This window comes from Leptodactylus fuscus, chromosome 4 (genome assembly GCF_031893055.1).
Source record: "Leptodactylus fuscus isolate aLepFus1 chromosome 4, aLepFus1.hap2, whole genome shotgun sequence".
NCBI classification, from domain to species: domain Eukaryota; kingdom Metazoa; phylum Chordata; class Amphibia; order Anura; family Leptodactylidae; genus Leptodactylus; species Leptodactylus fuscus.
In genome coordinates, this window is record NC_134268.1 from 173436684 (window position 1) to 173458589 (window position 21906).

General features: G+C 40.0%; 1 protein-coding gene across 2 annotated transcripts in view; it reads left to right on the forward strand.

The window, feature by feature from the left end:
• Positions 1 to 21906, forward strand: part of SATB1 (SATB homeobox 1) — a 67620-nt gene that overhangs the window by 20703 nt on the left and 25011 nt on the right. For both annotated transcript variants that reach the window (XM_075271428.1, XM_075271429.1), the window contains exon 8: positions 14716 to 14928. In XM_075271428.1, coding sequence (XP_075127529.1) covers positions 14716 to 14928 — 213 coding nt within the window. The remainder of the gene's footprint in view (positions 1 to 14715; positions 14929 to 21906) is intronic.

A 21906-nucleotide genomic window follows, 5' to 3' on the forward strand; every position in this document is an offset into this window, starting at 1 on the left:
AAGAAAATCAGCTTTTAATCGATATGCCAATGAGCTATTTAGTGTGCCCGGGGCCATAACCTTGCCGGCCACATCACCCATTTTCTCATGTGGTTACCACGTAGTTGCAACCCCTAACATAGATTTTTGACAGGTCCCAAGGTGCAGCAGCCACGGGCAAAAATAGGTTCTCCATTGGCAAGTTACCATTTACCTTTCCTATAGAATGCATCTCTATAGAGTCAGCCGCAGAGTAGGTGCGGGTAATGTAACAGGCACAGCACAAAACTCTAAGGACAGGTCCTCCTGAATTGTTAGTTTGGTGTTGGTTGATCTTTGCTTGTTCCTCACCATAATAGGAAACCAAAGTCCATCCTATTATTCCGATGTTGTCTCAGAAGCTTGCTTTTGGCTTTAGTAAAAGCAAGCCCTGTACATTTCTTCAAATTTTATGATCTGTAAATGTTCAGATGACAGAAACTGTGGGGTACGGTTCTGTATTTGCAAAAGCACATCCCTGCACCTACTTTATAGATAAAGAGGGGACAAATATAGTCAGTGGGCTCTAAAAATACTTAGCTTTGCTGCCTTATGGCAGAAATATGTGGTCCAAACCCATAAGTTTGGTGGGACTATATGACTAATGTATGTGGGGAACCTTCTGACTCTCCCCAATTGGAAGATGCTAGGAGTAAGAAAGGTTAGGCATGTTGGATTTTAGCATGGCTTCTCAAGGGAGATAAGTAACTAAGCTGAGCAGGGCTTTGGAATCAGAGTCGGGAACAGTTTTGGGTGGAGTTAGTGTTGAAAAAAAGTTTCTGACTATAGCGTCAAAATAATGTGATTATTTTTAATTACGCCAGAGAATTATTGGTATTGTATAATTAATTAGATTTTAGTTTATTGCATATTTACTTTCATAGTAATCCGAACTCTAGATTTTTAATGAATTAGAGGAGCTTTATTGCTTCTGACTCAGTGGTTTGGCCTACCGACATTACAGCTCTGGAACTGGAAGGAGCATGGTTGGATGGAAACAAGTATTGGGTCAACAACTATCTAAGGCTACATTCACATCTGTGTGGATTCTCCATTAGGAGACCCCATTGCAGTGTCCACCTAAAATTGGTGAATGAAGAAAATCCTATATGCATGGCTTTTTTGTCTGCTACTTCGAGTTATAAAACAGCGGATCCCCAACAGACCCCATTATAGTCAATGAGATCTGTTGAGCTCCGTATATGACTGCTATTTTAGTGGTTTACTTGTATGTTGTTCTGGTTCTCCAATGGGACAGAACAATGAAAAGTTGACTCTAGTGTGAGCCTAGAGCAAGCTGTATGGCCACCTGTACAGTACCGGAGCAATCCAGATAGAATGGTCTTTGTATATTATCTCTTGGTATCTTCTGGATATGATGGTTTCCTTCCACAGTGCTAAAATTAGGCCGGGGGTTCAAAACTTCTTGTAGGGCTTTTCAGTGTTATCTACGAAGCTAAAACTACAGTCAAGAGGAATACATGATATTATATACAACACCTGAGGACTGCAACTGTTTAGAAATAAATACAATGGGCAAGTTGCTTTTTCCCAAAAAAATAGTTTCCACAGTATTGTACTGAAAACTGCGCCATCTGGGTTTACACTAGCACTCGATATCCGTTCAGGGATTATGTCCCCATTACGCTTGAAAAAGCAGGACTTTTCTCTCTGCATTTTTCGGGCAGAAACCCAGTGGACCCTATTATAGTGTATGGGGTCCGCAGATGACCATTCTTTAAGCGGATTGGGTTTCCGTTTCTTGGGTCCCCAAGAAGGGAAACCTAAGGACTTAGCATCAGTCCAAATGCAGAAAGTCAATGATAAAATTCTCATTTATTGTTGATCAATGCATAAAAATCATCATTTGCAAATGAGTCTATGATGAAGCATGTGACCAAAAATGGCGCCATACACAATGCTGGTACCGATTGGAATGGTGAGCCAGTGGTGTGAATAGGGGCTGTATTTAAATGCTGATTTTTATAACACTTTATAACTAATAGAATCCTTTCCCTTTTACTAAGCAGCTTCATCCATCCATCCAGTATATAGCAGGTTTATTAGCTAGCTGTGTGATGTCATAGCTTTTACAATTGTAAGACAGTGATTGATTCCTAATATAAGGCCAGATGCATCAGTAATAGCCTTGTAAATAATATGCAGTAGAATTATCTTGCTTTTTACACAGTTTCTTCAGCCATTGACAGTGATAATACACATTAAATACCGCTAATAGTTCAAGTGTGGCTTGTAATGACTGCCTTCCAGTCTTCTGCTAATCATTATGCTAAATAAAGGAGTCCCACAATGAACGCAATAAAACATGGGTCTTGCAAAATATTGTCATTTATGATTTTTTTTTAGTCTAATCCATTTCTGTACAAAGTATGGTTTCATGGTTTTGGAAAGGACTAAAATAGGATTTTTTGAAAGTGCGCAGAAACCAGAAGTCACTGAAATAGCTTTGAAAGAAATCTTTATTAAGACACAATATGCCGCTGTTAGATTTGGAGAAACCAGTAGATGAGATATTTTAGCATTTTCAAGAGAAGAAGGAAAATGTAGAGCCTGTAGTGTAGTCTCCAGGAATACTCTTAAGTGATACGTATACAGCATGTATACAAATCATACATATATGTATACAGTACGACTGTATGGTTATCAGATGTCACTGTATGGCATTGGTTATTAAATATATATAAAACATAAATATGTAAGCAGAGTCTAAAAACTGATAACACTTAGTAATAGAGATGAGCGAACACTGTTCGGATCAGCCGATCCGAACAGCACGCACCCATAGAAATGAATGGAAACACCTGTGACGCCGGTCGGCCGCCGGCAAAGTCAGCGTCACAGGTGCTTCCATTCATTTCTATGGGTGCGTGCTGTTTGGATCGGCTGATGCGAACAGTGTTCGCTCATCTCTATTTAGTAACAACCTGACCTATTATTTCTGGAATGTTCTCATGTGATATAGACAGTCTTTGTTATATGGCATCTGATTCATTTCACCTCCTGATTTGTATCTTATACAATATTATTCGACCAGAGCACCTTATAGAATCTGATAAAATTCCTGCTAAGGGAGACCTATAAAAGCTTCATACTGTATATATTTCCCATTCCCGTTGAAGCCACTCTTGGTTTTGTCGACGTAAAATACAGCACTCCCTTTAGGCTAAGGCCCAACGTAGCAGGCTGCAGCGGAAAAACACTGTGAGAAAAACTGTGCTGAAAACGCGTTATGATTTTCTCCTGCAGCCCTGTTCACAGAGAAATCGCAGCATTTCTGCTGCGGGTTTTTTTCTGCAATGTTTGGATGGGATTCTATTGAATCCCTTACACTTTGCATGGAATGTGTACAGTACATTTGGGTTCGGCAGATGAATAAGCAATTGTTCAGCCTACTTATGTCTAATGTGTATGACAACCTTTAGGGTACTATTACACATCTGCATTTTTACTCACATTACCGCCCATAGATTTTGGAGCCATACATTTCCTTTGCATTTTGTCAGTGTTATCCATTTACAATGGTGTAGAAGAAGCAGCACATACATTAACGCAAGGAAAAAGGGCACGTGTAATAGCACCCCTAGACTCATTTTCACCTAAGCAAAGAGTCAGCAGAAATGCCTTATTTATTCAGATACTTTCAAGACATTCCATTGTAATGCAACATTGACTGTAACCTACACAACTAAATCTTACTGAGGCTTTTTAGTTAGGATATTTGGTGGAAACCAGGTGACCGTTTTTCTGCAAAAAGCAATAATCAGTTGCTCAGGATAAGAAGTTATCTATGGGTGTACACCTTGTAACACCTTAAAGGGTTCATTCACACGGAGGAAAATGGTGCTGAATTTGGTGTGTAATTTCAGCACTGAAAAAAAGACTCCCATTGACTTCAGTGGGTTCCAGTTTACACGCGTAAAATGGAAACCATTGAAGTCAATGGGAGTCTTTTTTTCAGCGCTGAAATTACACACCAAATTCAGCACCATTTTCCTCCGTGTGAATGGACCCAAAGAGGTTGTCTTACTCCTTGAATAAAAAAAGGTTCAAAAGCAGTCCACAAAAAAACTAATAGTTAGTACTTACCTAGGCAGCACCTGCTGATGCCAGTAAGTAGGATACGTCTTATCTGAGAGCTGTTTTATTTTTACATGAATACTCTGCAGCAGCTGATCTATGCTGGATCTGGGTATCAGACCCCAACAGATCACATACAGGTGGCCTACCCTATGGATGGGTCATCAGTATGAAATATGCATTATGGGGTGGAAACTCCTTTAAGTAATTTTGTATTGGGAACATTGTTATTAGAGGGAATTAAAAGACAAATGTACTGAAAAACGTGTACATGGAGTAATCTTATGTAAATAATCCTGTGTACATGGAAGGGGTATTAATGTGTGTCATATATGTAATTGGGAAAATACTATTCTCTTTAGTTATCTGATGCCATCCTTAACAGAAATGCATGTCAGTCTTTGTCCTATTTGAGTGGTAATATATCAACTGTATCCATAGGCTTCCATATACTCAACAGTGATCACTAGTGTCCTTTTGGTCTCCAATTGGCCTGTATATGTCAGTATAGGTTTTTTGAGGGTTTTTTTGTGCTTTGTAAAATAGCATAGTGCAGTTCTGTACTGCCACCAGTTTTTTGCTTCTTTTCAAGCTTATTGACGATTCTCTATTTTAATAATTTTTTTCCTAAAGATAACTGACAGAAGGGAGGAGCAAGGCTGCCTCTTCCTACCACCCAAGTATTGACTACAGTCAAGACACTGTTATAGTTTGCAAATGCATGAGAAATCATGCATGTCATATATCACACTCCATGACAGGACTAACATGGCCTAAACAATGACCTCCTAATGGATACCTTCAACTTAGGCTGGGATCACACCAACGTTGGCTCTCCGTTCGGGGATTCCATTCCTCTCTCTGCATGTTTCGCCCTTTTTGGTGGTAACCAGGCGGACCCATTATAGTCTATGTGGTCCACAGGAAACCGCTTTTTTAAGTGGATTAGGTTTCCATTCTGGGGATCCCCCGAATGGATACCCGAACGTAGATGTGGACCTAGCCTTACAATCAAACCAAAGTCTACTAATACAAGTACAATCATTTACAAATCCAAGTAGAAGAAAGGAAAATATATATTTATCACTATGCTTATGGCATATAGGAGAGGTGAACAAAATGCTGACAATTTTAGGAGCCAGCTAGACCAGTACAAGAGCCGTAGACCTTAATTAAAATAACCCAAAAAGTTAGGCACCAGGAACAGGTCTTTGTGCAATTTTTGGTTCATTATTACCCCACACGTCACTTTCTTGAAAGGTGGCCCTATCAGGAATAGGTATTAACAAGAAGGATGTAGCCGTCCATGGCTTGGCACCTTTAGTAACATTTACTCCAGAAATTGATATAAATGTTAACTCAATTTAGAAAAATCAATGGATATGCTTGTGCTTTATGATAAATGGACACCAATGGTCTTATTGAGTGTACCTCTCCACTGACTAGAAGACTGTCTTTGTTACCTCTTTATACCCTTTACCATCACCTAGGTTATAGACAGGACACATAACCATGTAATTACGAATGTGTGATCATAGAGGTTCAGATCAATGGAAATCCTTATAAAGCCATAATTATGGCCCACAGCATTGAGATATTTTAACCTTCCCTAATACAGTATATACAGTGTATAGCGTTTACCGCACTATGGAAATATTACTCAGATATTATATATATTCCAACCTGCACATTCCCTAATATATTATACTCAAATTATTTTAACTCCATTGAAAAGACAAAAATTATGGTTACTACAGTTAACCCCCACTTTCCAATTCATCTCATGTCTTACACATAGGGATCGCGTGAAATTTGAGGAGACTTCTGTTTGTCTGTAGCACGAAGAGAACATTGTGTATTTTCTTCCATAACTAAAAAATATGTTAGTTCTACAGAAGTCAGTGAGTCAAAATGAGATGATTTTGTTAGGAAAAATTATAGTCAGTGAACACGGTGTTCCCTCCATGTCATAGGCAGGAATGGGACGGCTAAAACAGTTCCTCAATGTGAGGACTACAGCAAACAAATCCCCAAGATCTCGGCTTTGTAGCATAATATGCGTGTGGAATGAGTAATATCCTTGTCAACTGGGTTTGAAGATTTGCTGTATGAAATACCCATTTGTAACGTGTTTTCAGGTTTAACTTGATTCTAAGCTGACTCAAGTTAAAAACAAAAAGCAAAAAAAAACAAAACTTGTAGTCTGTGAAGAGTCATCCACTTTTTGGGTCAATACAACTAACTGCTTAATGTAGAAAGATTAATGGAGATGGAACACACCAATAGATGTTAGTTCAGTCTTCCTAGCAGCAGTCTTCAATGGACTTTGTATGGATACCTTCAGGGTAAGTTCACACAGAGATTTTTGGTCAGGATTTTGAAGCCGCCTCAAAATCCTGACCAAAAAGATGGCTCCCGTTGAAATCAATGGGAGCGGGTCAGGTGTTTTTTCCGGGAGCCGTTTTGTTCTGGGAGCCGTTTTGTTCTGGCTCCTGGAAAAAGAAGCGAGATGCTCATTTTTCAGGCTGATTCGCCTCGCGATTCGGCCTGAAGACACTCCCGACTAGGCCCATTCATCGGGCCTAATCCGGAGCGGAGTGAGCAACTGGATGCCGGTGTAGTGCACCAGCATTCAGTCGTGGCTATCCGTTTTTTGGACCGGAACCTGAGGCGGCCTCTGCCTCAGGTTCCGGTCCAAAATACTCCATGTGAACTTAGCCTAAGATGGAAGTAAACTACAATAAGTTAGTATGTTTTATAAGACTGGTCGCCAATGTGTGATCATTCAATAGGTCTGCTTGAGGTAGCGTATCGCACTTGTATATTACTCTGATACCTATCATAGTCCTTTCTTTCTGTTTACTGGTGTTCTAAAGCTGAAATTTTGTGCAAGTCCTTTTTTAGTTTACAGTACATATCCTATTCATGTGAAAATTAAGTGTATATATCCAGCGCATTTCTTATTCCTAGAGTCTAGTGTACAATGTGGTCCCCAAGGAGAGTTTTGAGAACCATTATGCTACATTATGGATGAAAACCAAAATGTTCTTATTGAATGTTTTAGTTTTTATGGAAATGACAGCAAACACAAAACAAAATGTTGCAGCTGCCAATGGATTGTACCCTTTTCCCCCTTCATTTGTTTCTACCATATAATTTCTTTCAAGAGTTTTTAGGCAGGAGAAGCGACAAAGAATGCTTTGGGAGAACGTAAACCTTTTAGCGGAATGTGCTGCTGTTAAATATTTCTAGATTGGAGTGTATGTTATACTTTTACATTATAAAATCCAGTACAAAAAATGCATGTCACGCAAGGTCTTCGTGAATTGAAGTCTTAAATATTCTGAATGTAGTTTAAGAACATCCCAAGTTTCCCCCAACTGCAGACATAACAGAGGAAGCCGACACGTCCTGTTCTCTGTAACCCACATCCCAGTGTTGTTGTATAGACTGGGGCAGAGTGAGCAGAGTCATCAGTCATCTTGTTATCATGATTGTTGTTTCTATTGTGCTATGGGATCGCTGTTCAGAACTTTTTCAGATGATCTTAGTCTTTTCTCTGTGTATTGACTCTCATTCTTAGCAGGTGCCATAAAACACAAACTCTCTGCTGTACTGTTTGTGAAGACAATGAAGGAAATGTGTGTCCCGTACAGCAAAGCCTAGGGAAGTTTTTAAAGTAAAAAAAAACAAAACATTAGAATGCATAGATGTGATTGTTCTATAAACATAATGAAAGGTGTAAGACACTCCCTTTAAGATGTGTTCGGAGCTTCTCCTTATTCACTGTAAATGTGTGGACAGATTTCTCTTCCAAATTCCAACATATTGGAAACTCATTGAACCTGAAGGACTGAGACCTTCTCCGCACTAATACCTGCGAGCTGGACAATCACTGTAGGTCTTAAAGGGTTTTTTAGCAGGGATGCAGAGTCAGATACGGGGCCAAATTTATGTAGTGTCAGAAAACAGTTGCCGATTCTGGCTTCATATTAAAATGTTTAATTATTTTAATTAGATTATACAAATATTAATATTGTATCATTAATTAGATGTACAGTTTGTTGCATATTTATGTTCCCATTAATTCAGCTGCTAGCTTTATAATGAATGGAGGAATTTTACTGAGTCAGAGTTAGGCTATGGAATAGTAGAGAAGTCAACGTCAGTGGTTTGGCCTACTGACTCCACAACCCTAGGTCTTAGGGCTTATAGGATTGATGATCTATTTTCTGGATAAGGCCCAATTCACATCAGGGTTCGCGTTTCCATTCGGGTGGTCCCCAAGCGGACTTTTCTCTCTACATGTTTTGGTACACGGACTCCTTATAGTTTATGGGGTCTTTATGGTTTCTTAAGTAACCGCTTTTTAAAGTGTATAGGTTTCTGTTTGGGGGGTCCCCAAAGCGGACTACCCGAACGGAAACCTGAACGCTGATGTGAAGCGGTCCATAGTCATTAATTGAGGATCGGTGGGGGTCTGACACCCAGATTCAGCTGAAAAGACCTCAGCCTCGTCACTGAAAACCTAGCACAATACTGTACCTTATCGAGTGACTGTGCTTGGTATTCCCCATTGGCCCATTCACTATGAAGGAGATAAAGCCACAAATAGACCATGTGACTATGACAGTATATACCCTGCGCAATGGAAGCAGAACTCACAGAGCGCTGATGTTGTTTCAAATAGCTGATCTTGGGGTCCTGGGTGTTGGATTCCCAAGAATATAGGTCTTCAGTCTTATACTCAGAAAACCCCTTTAAGTATATGCTTTGGACTGTATTCTCCATGTATATGTAGTCTTGTATTTGATTTACTGTTGCTTTTGCAGTCACGCAGAGCTGATACGTGTAGAACTGAGAGCGATAGCTGAGAATAAAGACTGCACAGTTGCTATTTCTAGTATTACTGCTAATTGTATAGAGATGACATTTCTAGTTTATGTTACAGGTGCCATCAGCCCCAGCCTGACAAGTCTCACTCACGGGTGGAGCTCACAATGCCTTTTTAAATATCGGAGTCCTTTGCACTTGTCACTTTCTTTCAAATATATGCAGTTTCTAGGAATTAGCATTATCTCGGGAATGTCCCCTGTGAATTAGAGATTGGAAGCTACATGACAAAATGACTTCTAATGATGCATGAATAAACTTGTTAAAGGGAACTTGTCAACAGTTTGTCTTAACCTGTGCTATTTGTAGTCGAGTATTTCTAGAGAGCGCGCCAACTATTTAGCGAAATAACACATGCGGAAGGGCTTCTCATCCATAATCGACCCAAACCGAACCATTCATTCTCTACCATATTACGTGGTAAGGGACAGATTTTCATCATTGAAATGAGGAAGCGTCGCGCTTCCACCCGCCTTTTCTTAATCTGTCATATGCATTTTCTTATTAAAAAAAACACAGTTTCTTACTCTTTTGCGGTAGGGACATTTTTTTCCTCTTCCTTTGAGGTCAATAAATATCTGTATGTTTTTGTTCTTCCATGCTGTTTCTTTAGATGAGCTGTTGTAATAAAGGGACTGTTGTATCGGAGAGCTTCACAAGTGTAATACAGGAGCGAAACCATTTCATTATTACTTTTGCGCACCCTTAAGAATTCCAGTTGCTGGATTCATTGCTATAATACAGATGGGGATGAACAACAGGGACAATTAAAGCAGATTAGAAGTAAAACAGAAAAAAAAAACTATATACCCTCTTTTTCGGAGAAAATTAGCTATTTAAACTGCATAAAAGCATAGATTCTTTAAATGAGGGAAATCGGCATATTGTATTATCAGGTTCAATTACTTTTTGGCATAAAAAAACGGAACAATGATCCTACGACGTAGACGGTACGGAATTGCTATTGGGAAAGCGTGTCCCATTTAGTTTGGGGGGATAAGAACACATTTTACACGTGGGCAAGTTTTATTCAGAGTTGTACTTTTGCAGGGTTTTTTTTTGAAAAAAAAAAAAAAAAAAAACCTCCTAAAATGAGGTCCTTGGAATCACAGTGGATAATAGACAATCCTGTAGTTTTTACAAGGAGTTTAAGTTTGTGTAAATTACGTGGTAAAATGAGATCTGCTGCTTAAGTGTAACTACATAATTGCTACTGTGCTCCGCGTAATTCTTTGTAGTATAATTTAGGAATAAACCAACAGTCTCTATCATTATTGAATAAAAGGTAAGAAAAAGGTACTATTACGGTGTCACCACAGCGCTCCTTCTAGCAGATAACTATGTATGCTTCATTCTTGGCAATGACCCAAACTGTTAGGTGGATCTTCGTATTAATCCTCCACCTGGACCAAGGATCTCATTTTGTGAGTCTCTAAAAGACATTGTAGATAGTGTTGCTTTCTTGGGTGAAGGATTTTTTTTTCCTCCTTGGTGCTTTGATGTTGCTTGAGACTGATCAATTCAGCTTCAATCAATGATTATGTATAGAGACGAGACAATCTGGAAGCCAGACAGGCGACGGCTTCATGCTAGCGCTTCATCCTACATTTCTAAAGCACTCTGAAATTAACTTTAAAGGTGTTGGCTATGTTGTATACTGGATTACGGGGAATACCATAGTTAACCCCTGATTGTCATGTCAGTTAGGACTATTCTTATAAACTTTTTTTCTATTTGGGGCAGTGTTGGCACCAAAGCCAATCTTTCCAGTGTAGTCCATTTCCATCAATGAAGCATGGAATAAGGCAGTGCTTTACTTTGTTTCTCTAGTCTAATGAGGAGGGATACAATGTAAGAATATTGTCTTTGCAGGCTATTTTTTGCTGTGCAGAGTCTTAGGGTTAATGCACACAGAGTTTTTCGGCAGGGATTTTGACGCTGAATCCACCTCAAAATCTGCCTCCAAAAGCCGCCTAACAATAGAGTCCTATGTAATCCGCTAGCTTTTTTTTTTTTTTTTCCCGCTAGCGTTTTTTTTACGCTAGCAGAAAAACAAAGCGAGCTGACCAATCCGCCTCAAAAAACCAATGGGAGGCAGAAAAACAGCAAGCGGTTTTTGACGCAGTTTTTGCTAGCAGTTTTTTCAAGGTCCATACACTGTGCTGGAGGAAAAAAAAAAAAAGCTAAAAACACCTCCAAAAAATGCCTTATGTAAAAAAAAACTCCCCCCCCCCCCCCCAAAAAAAAAAAAAAAAAAAAAACATACAAAAAAAAAATAAAATCTGCTCTAGCGCCACCCTACTAGCTCCCTATAGATGAATTCCTAGTTTTCAAGAAACCTAAATGACGGAATCTGGGATTAAAGTCAAACCAGAATATCTCCACCAAAATGAGGAGACTCACATCTATAACCTCTCACTCAGCCAACCAGTATCCTGCTTTGCACTGATGAGAACCAATGACCCCAAAACAGCTTCTGCAGATGGGTTCATTTTCCTTTGAAAGAGAGATTCTGGTTTGGATTTAATCCCAGATCTTGTCATCTAGGTTTCTTGAAAGCGAGGCTTTGATCTATGAGGTGGCTTTGACCATCAAGGTAAAAGTACTTGCATTTTTTCTGCTGGTCTAGTCAAACTACAAATTACTCCCAAGGCTGTGATCATACACTATGCCGCAATGCTAGCGACACCTTAGAGTCATAGCTTGTAGCTCCTTGAATTATACATACCACAGGGTTAGTACCTAGGTTCTAATGTATTATTTAAGTGCAGATAAATTGGTCGCCTTGTTGCATTTTTCTCAATATTAAGCCGAAACTTACTAATTCGATTTCCTTAGACGACTTTCCACTGTCTATGGCTATCTGTTATCCTTACTTGGTTAGATAGCAGACTAAAGATGGTCATATGCTTCAGATACCCATCAGCAAAAAGACAACCCTCTTATACATCCATACCCATGTGGGTAGACACCGCTGGTGGTAGTTATCCCCCTCCAAAAAATCCATTATGCCCGATCCTTTTATTCACCATTATGTATCCCACTGTGGGGACAGTCCCCATTTTTTCACCCAAAGTCCTTTCTCCTTGAACTTCAAACCCAATGACTTCAAAGCCAAGGCTGACCATTAACTGCGACCAATGTGGAATTTACTATTTTTGATGCACTAGTTAGTTATTATGTTACACTACCTGTACACCTACCGTCCTTTTGTACGTGAATATGTTCAAGGACCAGGATTTTATTAAAGTGAACACATGGTGAATTACAAAGTGACCTCCAAAAGTTGTATGTTGATAAATGCATTTTATTAGGAAGTAGAGCTTTATGATCTTTCCTCTTGTTAGTAAGGTGTTTCCTATCAGAATAGAGATAAACTACAAGATTGATAAAGAGCCTCTGAATCACAGCCGACAGCTTTCTCAGACTATAAATGAGATGCACAGTTCAGCCGCCTTCTGTTTTCGCAATGCTTAATAAATTACATGCCCAATTAATTGCCATGACCCCATCAATAATTGTGGGGAGGTTATCTGTGCTGCGATGATAAAACTGAAGGTTGTGAGTTACTGTGTGTATTTATCTTAAGCACTGTAGTTAATGGCGTTTGGTAGAAGACAAGTATATGCTTTGTCCAACTTTTATTGTTAGAAGAACTTGAATGACTAGACATGCTAGACGCTATTGAACTTAAGACTTAGATATTTCTACCTTGAGCATATTTGTTTCGCGGGAAACATGTTTTATGTTAAAGGGGTTTTCAGAAATCACAACAAAATGGCTAATAAGAAAACGCAGTAAGTTGCCATAAATCCAACACCACTCTGGTGGTCCCTACCAGTCTTTGTTGACTTCTTGGCAGCTATGGCATGCTGTAGTCCCATCTGACTGCTGCTGCCAGGAATATGTACATGTAGATCATGGACACCAATGACTAACTGCAGCAGTCACGCAGGTGTACAATATGTTACTGCTACATAAAATGCAACAATGACCATCGGGGACCATCAGAGCTGCAGTGCTAGAACAGCATGGAATTTACCAAGTACATAATGGTTCTTTTATTATTTTCTACCATGTCAGCCCTTAAGGCAAATTCTTGTGATCTCAGAAAACCTCTTTAATTTGTACTACCTTATTTAGTTATTAATATTGCATAGTTGATGCAGCAGATGATTGACGCTCAAATAATTCTTTCTAAGTTTTACATACTTCCAAATAAGTGTGGCTCCAACATTTCCAGAGATATTGTATATATGATGTGTGGTCACTAGAGATGAGCGAACACTGTTCGGATCAGCCGATCCGAACATCACGCTCCCATAGAAATGAATGGAAGCGCCGGCCGCTTCCATTCATTTCTATAGGAGCGTGCTGTGAGCATGCTGTTCGGGACGGCTGTTCCGAACAGTGTTCGCTCATCTCTAGTGGTCACTAACCACCAAACCCAAAGCAGTTAGTTAGGAAGGTATGACGTTGGTTGTGTGTTGTGTTATATCTCCATATTCGTACCACCACAAATTGTTCAGTTGGCAGTGAACATGGAAGGTCTTTGACAAAAACAGGGAACAAGGAAGGTGTGTGACAAAAATGTTAGAAAACTAGATCCAATGAAATTTCAATACTACGAATTGGGGCTGGTCAGTCACTATGGCCTTCCTGTAAGCGTGGCTGATATTTGGTCCATATGAATAACGGAATTTCACAATAATGGTTGCAAATGGTTGGCCCTTCTGTCCCCGTTACATTTTTCACCTGCAGTATTTGTGCAGAACTCTTCCAAAAATTCTTACTGCCACCAGAAAAGTAGAACTATTTTCTCGATGTGATGCTAAAATCATATACATTTTAATCCCGGAGTGGGTGGTCTGAATTGGTCCACACTCAAACCTAATAGTAAGATCATCCTGTGTACTAAGCTTTATTAATAATTAGATTTTTGTTGAGGCTGGGTTTACATTGTGCGTTTTTGAGAAGAACTGCATGCAGTTTTTAATTTCAGTACCGCCTGGCACGTTACTATACATTTCACCTCTAGGCTAATAGCCATTAAATTGAAAACCTCTGGTGTACTGACACGGTAGAAATGTTTTACTTACTACTGTAATTGAACACTTTGTGCAGTTCTTCAGCAAAAAAAACGCCGTGTAAGCCCAGCCTTATACATTAAGAGACTTGAAGACATTTCATAATTGACTGTCTTGGGTCTGACATCCAGTTAACGTGTCCCTTTACCTGTCTGGTCTTATTAAGATCAGCCATTTATTTGTGCTACTGTTTTCCGAATTAACTACCCCTACACGAGGGTAACCTAAGGCTTCTAAATTAAATGAATCACAACTTAGATTACATGTACATTACTAGGTTCATGTGTTCAGCACACATCCCTTATTAATATATTTTTTCTCAACTTTTACTCTATTTCAGCTGGTTTTGACCAGTGACATAAAGCAACACTAGCAAATTTGGCAAAATTTTTGATTTTTCCTTTAAAAAAAAAAAAAGATTTTATAGTGTCTACAATAGTTTACATTGATATTATGTTGCTGTGTTGTATCTTATTTATTCTTATCAAATGTTCAGCTTTTTATCTCTTTTTTTTTTTTTTACTGTTAGCAGTTGTCCTGTATTCTTGGCAGAAGAACGTAGTTAGGTACAATGGCGTCTAAATTTTTACAGCTAATATGTTCTAATCCCTTAATTTAGGGCTTGCTCTCGGAAATATTGCGAAAGGAAGAAGATCCCAAGACAGCATCTCAGTCATTACTGGTAAATCTACGGGCAATGCAGAATTTCTTACAGCTACCTGAAGCTGAGAGAGACCGAATTTACCAGGATGAAAGGGAAAGAAGTCTCAATGCAGCATCTACAATGGGTCCAGCCCCTCTGATCAGCACACCACCAGCCCGTCCTCCACAGGTAAAGGATGCAGTAACTCAAATTACTGCTTTATCATAGGCTTTCAGAAGTTCCCTTCAATTTCTTATTTAAAGGGCTTTAAGCAGAAGTCATTCCTTATAATCTTATATTAAAGACTGAGGACTCTTTTACACCGGCAGATTTGTTTTTGCCAGTAACAAGTGCCAATTGGTCATATATAGGGTTGAGCCGATCTTGACTTTTCAGGATCGATTTTAAAATCTGATTTCCGATCATTTTTCATTCGAACCCGATCTCGATCCCAATTCCGATCCCAATGCAAGTCAATGGGAATTTTTTATTAATCGGAGATCGTATTTTAAAAGCAATCCTATTCACTATACAGCATGGAATCTAACAATTGTTAGAATCCACGCTGTGTAGTGAATCACTAAAGTAGCCAGAGGATTTTTTTTTAATCCTCTGGCTACTTAGTCCCCCCTGGTGTCCACTTACCTCCAGAGATGGCTGGTGCGGTGCCCAGTGCCTTCCTTCTTCTTTGCCTCGCTGCCGCTCCACGCTGCTCTTCTCCCTTCGCTGCCCCCTCCCTGCCAGGTTAGGAGAGTGTGGGCGGGTACTGGGAGGGGAGACGTCACGTCTCCCCACCCTGTACCCGCCCACACTCTCCTAAGCCACAAGCCCCGCCTACCGAGCGGTTTAAACACTAACCTGGGAGGCGGCGCAGCAAAACAAGAAGAAGGAGGGCACCGGAGCAGCCATCTCTAGAGGTGAGTAGCTGCTAGAGATGTTTAGTTTAGCCTTCCATTCGAATGAATGGAGGCAGCCGGCGCGCAGGGGGTTAAGGCTGTGTGCCAGCTGCGTCCATTCATTCCTATGGAACTGCAGCGGAGCCTTCACACTGATTATACATCGTATACTCAGTGTGAAGGCTAAGCAAAGCATTGTGGGAAAAATCACCGATCTCGATCCCACATAAAAAGATTGTGTTCGGAATTCCGATCGCGATCGTGATATTTTCTCGATCGCCGATCGGAATCCAATCTTTTCCGAACAAGATCGCTCAACCCTAGTCATATAGCGAGACAATTACAACATGGATCACTAATACTGTATGTCGCTGAACAATTGTTAATATGATCATTTGGGCACAACATTTTGTTGTTGTTGCCACCACATCCCTGTTCACCCAAGATGAAGTGTTGCCAACGACCAGTGATTTGTTATAGCCACACAAAAGATGAGATCGGCTGACCAATAAGTTTTTTTTGTTGCCAGATCACTGGCATATTTACAAGGGCAGTGGTCAGAAATGAACATTTGTACAAATGTTATTTCATCCAGTTATTGCCCACGTACAAAGATCTTATACAATACTTATTCATCTGCCATTGCCAAATGCTTGACTTCCTGCTGGTGACCTTTTCAATATCTGCCTGTCCTTGTTAATAAATTCTGTGGCGTGACACATCATATATTCTAGCTGTCTTTCTCTAAAGATTTACTTGTAATCTCCCTGTTCAATTGTATCCAGACAGAAAAGTCGACTTCCTGTTCCAAAATGTAGCGCTCTAGTCCTGTTTTCTAGTCTTGTGAAATAGTTAGTGGTTTCCATTTACATGTAAATATTTTTTATACAATAAAACTGATAACTAGTTCTGCATTATATCTTTCCCATTGGAAAATTGTAGAATCTTTACTCCAGTGCATAAAGGTAGTCTAGGTGTAATGCCAATTATGGAAGGAAAAAAAGAAAACTTTTCACAAATGACTAGTAGAAGTGAAAATAAGAAACTTTGTAATATATCTTATTAAACTGATATGTTTCCTTCTCCATTTAGCACACTAAATTACTTTGTATATAGAAGTCTATGGAGAGTGGAGGAGAAGGCTGCTGGAAAAGAGACACGTACACTGCAGCTGCTAAGTTCTGTTGCGTTGTGATTGAGAAAGCTCCATTTACACTACCCTGTTATATGAGGCCCTACCACTGCACAAATAAGGCAATAAAGTAATTAACTGTCCTCCTCCTCTCCTTTACTCTCCATAGACTTCTGTGTGTGAGGATGAAGGCTGATACAGATGCTATTAGAGATATTTGTATGAGTGAACAGAAGAAGAGGGGAAGGAGCATGATAAGTGGAGAATGAAGCCTATTTATTTAATGTTATATTACAGAATTTCTTATATACACGTTTTATTCTTTTATAAAAGGTATACTCTAAATACACTGTAAATAGTTTGTAACTTAGATCTATTGCTTTACTTATGTTGTACCGATCCTGAAATACCTGATACTTTAAAGTCCGTTCTTATTTACATTGAGTATCTGCACAGGTATTTAACTTGCTTTTTACACTTTTCAATGAAGAAAACAGTACAGCGGTTTTTCAGGTTTGAAAATGGAGTCTTCTTTTTTTCCTGGAAACGGCGCCACTGTTGCTTGTTTCTCTCTACAATGTTTCCATTAAAGTAAAAACATACCGTATTTGCTATTCTTATAGGGTATGTTCTAGTCTATATGGTGGCTCAGTGGTTAGTACTGTTTCCTTGCAGCTCTGGAGTTCGAGGTTCAGATACAAGGATAACAACTGCAAGAAGTTTATGGGTTTCCTCCGAGTACTCCAGTTTTCCCCCACACTGCAAGACATACTGATAGCGGATTTAGATTGCGAGCTCTATATGGGACAGTGACTGAGAATGTCTGTAAAGTGCTGCCGAATATGGTGGCTCTATACAAATAAGAGGAATAAATAGCTCCCCAAGAAGCTATGCAACAAAGAATATTGCATTTAAGAGCCTAGCAAGTCTGCCAACAAACTGACATGTCTGAGTGATCTCTCAGTTGATCGCTTCTGCCCCTTTTGCTATGACACGATCATTACACTTTAAGAATGCAGTTTTGGAGTATAGGATTAGGGTTGAGCGATCGTGTTCGGAAAAGATTGGATTCCGATCGGCGACAGAGAAAATTTCACGATCGCGATCGGAATTCAGAACACGATCTTCTTAGGTGGGATCGAGATCGGTGATTATTTCCCACAGTGCTTTGCTGCTTCCATTCATTCCATAGGAACGAATGTAAGCAGCCGGCACACAGCCTTAACCCCCTTCGCGCCAGCTGCGTCCATTCATTCTAATGGGAGACTAGCTAACATCTCTATTAGCTACTTACCTGCAGAGATGGCTGGTCCGGTGCCCGGTGTTCTCGTTCTTCTTCTCCTCGCTGCCCCCGCCTCCCAGGTTAGTGTTAAAGAGCTAGGAAGAAGGCGGGGCTTGTGGCTTAGGAGAGTGTGGGCGGGTACAGGGCGGGGAGACGTGACGTCTCCCCTCCCAGTACCCGCCCACACTCTCCTAACCCGCCCACACTCTCCTAACCTGGGAGGCAGGGGGCAGCGAGGCGAAGAAGAACGAGAACACTGGGCACCGGATCAGCCATCTCTGCAGGTAACTGGACAGCAGGGGGGACTAAGTAGCCAAAGGATTAAAAAAAAAAATCCTCTGGCTACTTAGTGATTCACTACACAGCGTGGATTCTAATAATTAAAGCGTTCAATTGTTAGATTCCATGCTGTATAGTGAATAGGATTGCTTTTAAAATTCGATCTCTGATTAATAAAAAAAAATCCCATTGACTTGCATTGGGATCGGAATTGGGTTCGAGATCAGGTTTGAATGAAAAATGATCGGAAATCGGATTTCAAAATCCATCCTGAAAAGTCAAGATCGGCTCAACCCCATATAGGATATATTGTGTTATTTAAGGTCAAAAAAGTATTTGCAGTCATTCAATATTTGACTGTAAAGGATCTTACCATATATACCGTATGGTTGATTTGCATATTTCTATTCTTTACTTACCTCTATCCATCTATTTGCATAGCTATGATAACATTTTGCATACTGTTAATTTCTTTAAAATGTTTCCGATTTTATTGAATGTTTGGGAACATGTACTTAAAGATATACTGTCATCGCATTCCGTGCACCTTCCGATTGGCTCCCTATCAGCTGTTTCATGATCATTTTATTGGTATTTAGGCATTTCTCAATGATAACTTAAGATAGCCATACACATTGGGTGAATGTTGAGAGTCCAGGTTGACCATTAGCGAGACTCAATCACACATTCTGCTTAAAATTGGCAGAGAGAAAAGTCCTAGAAGTCAACGGGGTCTGCAGGTTTCCGCGTTTAACCACTAAGAGGACCTTTCACCATCTGGGGCACCTGCGGTTTAATACACTGCTAGAAAGCCGACAATGCGCTGAATTCGGCTTTCCCGATCTGTGAAGAGCTATCAGTGCCAGTACTGTAGCTCTTCACTGTCAGAAGGGCGTTTCTTACAGTAAATCAGGAATGCCCTTCCTCACAGCAGCGTCTGTCGAATTTTTAGCGCTGTATTAAACCACATGTGCCCCAGATGGTGAAAGGTCCTCTTTAAGCAGACAGGTTTTTTGTGTCGTCTTGTAAATGTTGTAAAGTTTTTTCCTGAACCGAATGAGCAGCCAGAAGTTTCAAAAACTATGAGTAGCCATCACTGACACAAAATAACGCAGTAATATATCTAGGTGTGGACCTTTTCCCATGAGAAAGAAAGGCTTCAAAGGTCACTGTCGGCAGTGGCTGGCAGACCCTTTGACCATTCAAAACTGCTGATAGCACGAGATCGGGGAATCTCTAAGGGGAGTCAAACTCATATACACAGTGGGTCAAAATTGAAAATGTGGACAATTGGTATGTTCTTGTGGGCCAAATATAATTATATTGTGGGCCAGTTTTGGCCTGGGGATCAGAGTTTGATGCCTATGCGTTAGAGAAGGGGACGTTCAGAGTTGCTGCAGAAACCAAAAATAGAAGTTTTTATATTCTGAACAAGCAAAGCATCATGTGGGTATTCCCTACATGTGCCAGTGCCCCATGCTGTTGGCTCTGAAGGTTCCCAAACCCCTTCCCTCTGCTCATGAGTGACAACTTTAGTGTCCACGCAGGAGACTTCTGCAGCTGTCACTCAAGAGCAGAGGGGAGGGATTTGGCGGCCTTCACTGTAGAGACACTTCACATCTAGTGACCGCCCAGATGGCACTTGCGGTTGTATTTTTTGCAGCTTTTATAAACCTTACCCTAGGTGCAATGCTGTCGGGGGCAATACTACTGGCAGACTCCCTTTAACAGATAGAAGAGTAAGCAGCTGTAAGCAACATCTATTATATTGCAGGTCTGTATTTTTATTAAGTTAATTGGTGCACTCATGGGCTTGCCTTGTGCCATTCCCATTTATGTCCTAATGGTACATGACTCTTCCATTAAGTTTTACGTGGATACTTTTGCGCTTTAAAACAAATATACCGCTCATGGAAAATATTGCTTAGACACTTATATCCAGATTCAATGTACATAATAAAACCGATGAGTTCATCGAACACAAAAGCATCTTTTCTTGACATACGGCAGAGTTTACAGCTAATGATTACCAAATGTCTTCCAGGAGTAATAAATAACACGGGTTGGCGATGGTGGACAGGAGGAAGCTGCTACGGTTATGCACTAATGTATTGCAAGAAAGAGAGCAAATTTCCTTATTGAAAGGGAACATGGTGTGCTAATGGCTTAGTCTACTATTAATGGACTTTAGCCTGAAGTCCAGTGAAGGATCCTTTTAGAGATAAGGGGATAAAACGGACTCCAAATCATAAAAAATGTGGTTCCCAATAGAACCTCGGTGATTCAATAATTAGTGTTGCCTTAGGCTCCGGTGAATCATAGCGTGGGGCTTTTGTACATCTCGCTGGCTTAGAGGATTACTAATATCATTTGAAATGTCTAATAATATTACTGATTCTTTGTGCGGTGTTATATTTGCTTTAACAGTGATTCAAAATGAGGCAAGATTTGTTTGGTTTAGACATTTTCTGTTGCATATGATAGCTGGGATTTCAGATGATAATCCATTTATCAGGCAATGAGTCAACTGTAAATTATGGATTTGTAGCAGCTAATGGAACTTAGCGTAAGAGTTAAAATTACCGTAAGGCGGTATAAAAGCAGCACAAACGTATAGAAGCAGAACATAATGTATGTACGCGTGTGTGTCTGTATATATGGTTTATCAATCTTAAACGTTTAGGGATCTAAAAAAAAAAAAAACGGGAAAAAAAGTAGATAAATGGTAAATTATCTAAAGCCTGTTTTTGTAAACAACTGCTGCAGAGTCTCGAGAAAATATCCAGCATGTCTGTTCTCTCTCTTTTGCATATTTTTCCTGCCAAGTGTCTTAAAGAACTACAAAAGATTCATCAATTGCTTTAAAATTATTCCATTCTTTTGATGTAAGTCCAACAACAGGTATCACAATCTGCATTGAGACTGATAATACCGAGAAATGTAGAAACGATTATTGATGCATTCATGCACACCTTAACATACATGTCTGTCAGAGGAAAGTAGATGGGGCTTAAAACTTTTACTTGCAAATGTTTAAGCAAATCCTTTTTGAGCCTGAAAAGTTTCTGCTGCGGGAATAATGTAGAATAATATTTCCAAATATCATTTTTATTGAATTTGATAACCTGTCTGTTAGAGCAGAGACGTTCCAATACCTAAAGGGGTTGTTTGAGTCCTTTATTTGAGGTTTATAGGTGCTGCAAATGGGATCAGTAAAATGAAAACAAATGTACTCACCTCTCCCAAGTCCTCTGTTTCCAGAGACGGTTCCTGTGTATAGGACCCCATGGCTGATGACAGCCGTGACATCTCATTTCACGAATGGCGAGTGACTGACTGGCCCCAATTGTGTAAAGGTCACCGCTGAGGCTGATGTGGCTGCTGACGTCCGTCAGGTGGAACTGTACACAGCAGCCGTCAACTTTAATGGTGGTTCCCCACCTATTGGGATCAAGCAGGAAGCTTATTTTTTCAGCATCCTGCTTCGGTCTCTGCTTCTTTCCATTGAATGCAGTGGGAGGCAGATTCAGTGTAGAGGTTAGAGCTGATTTTGAGGCATAATCCGTATTAAAATCAAT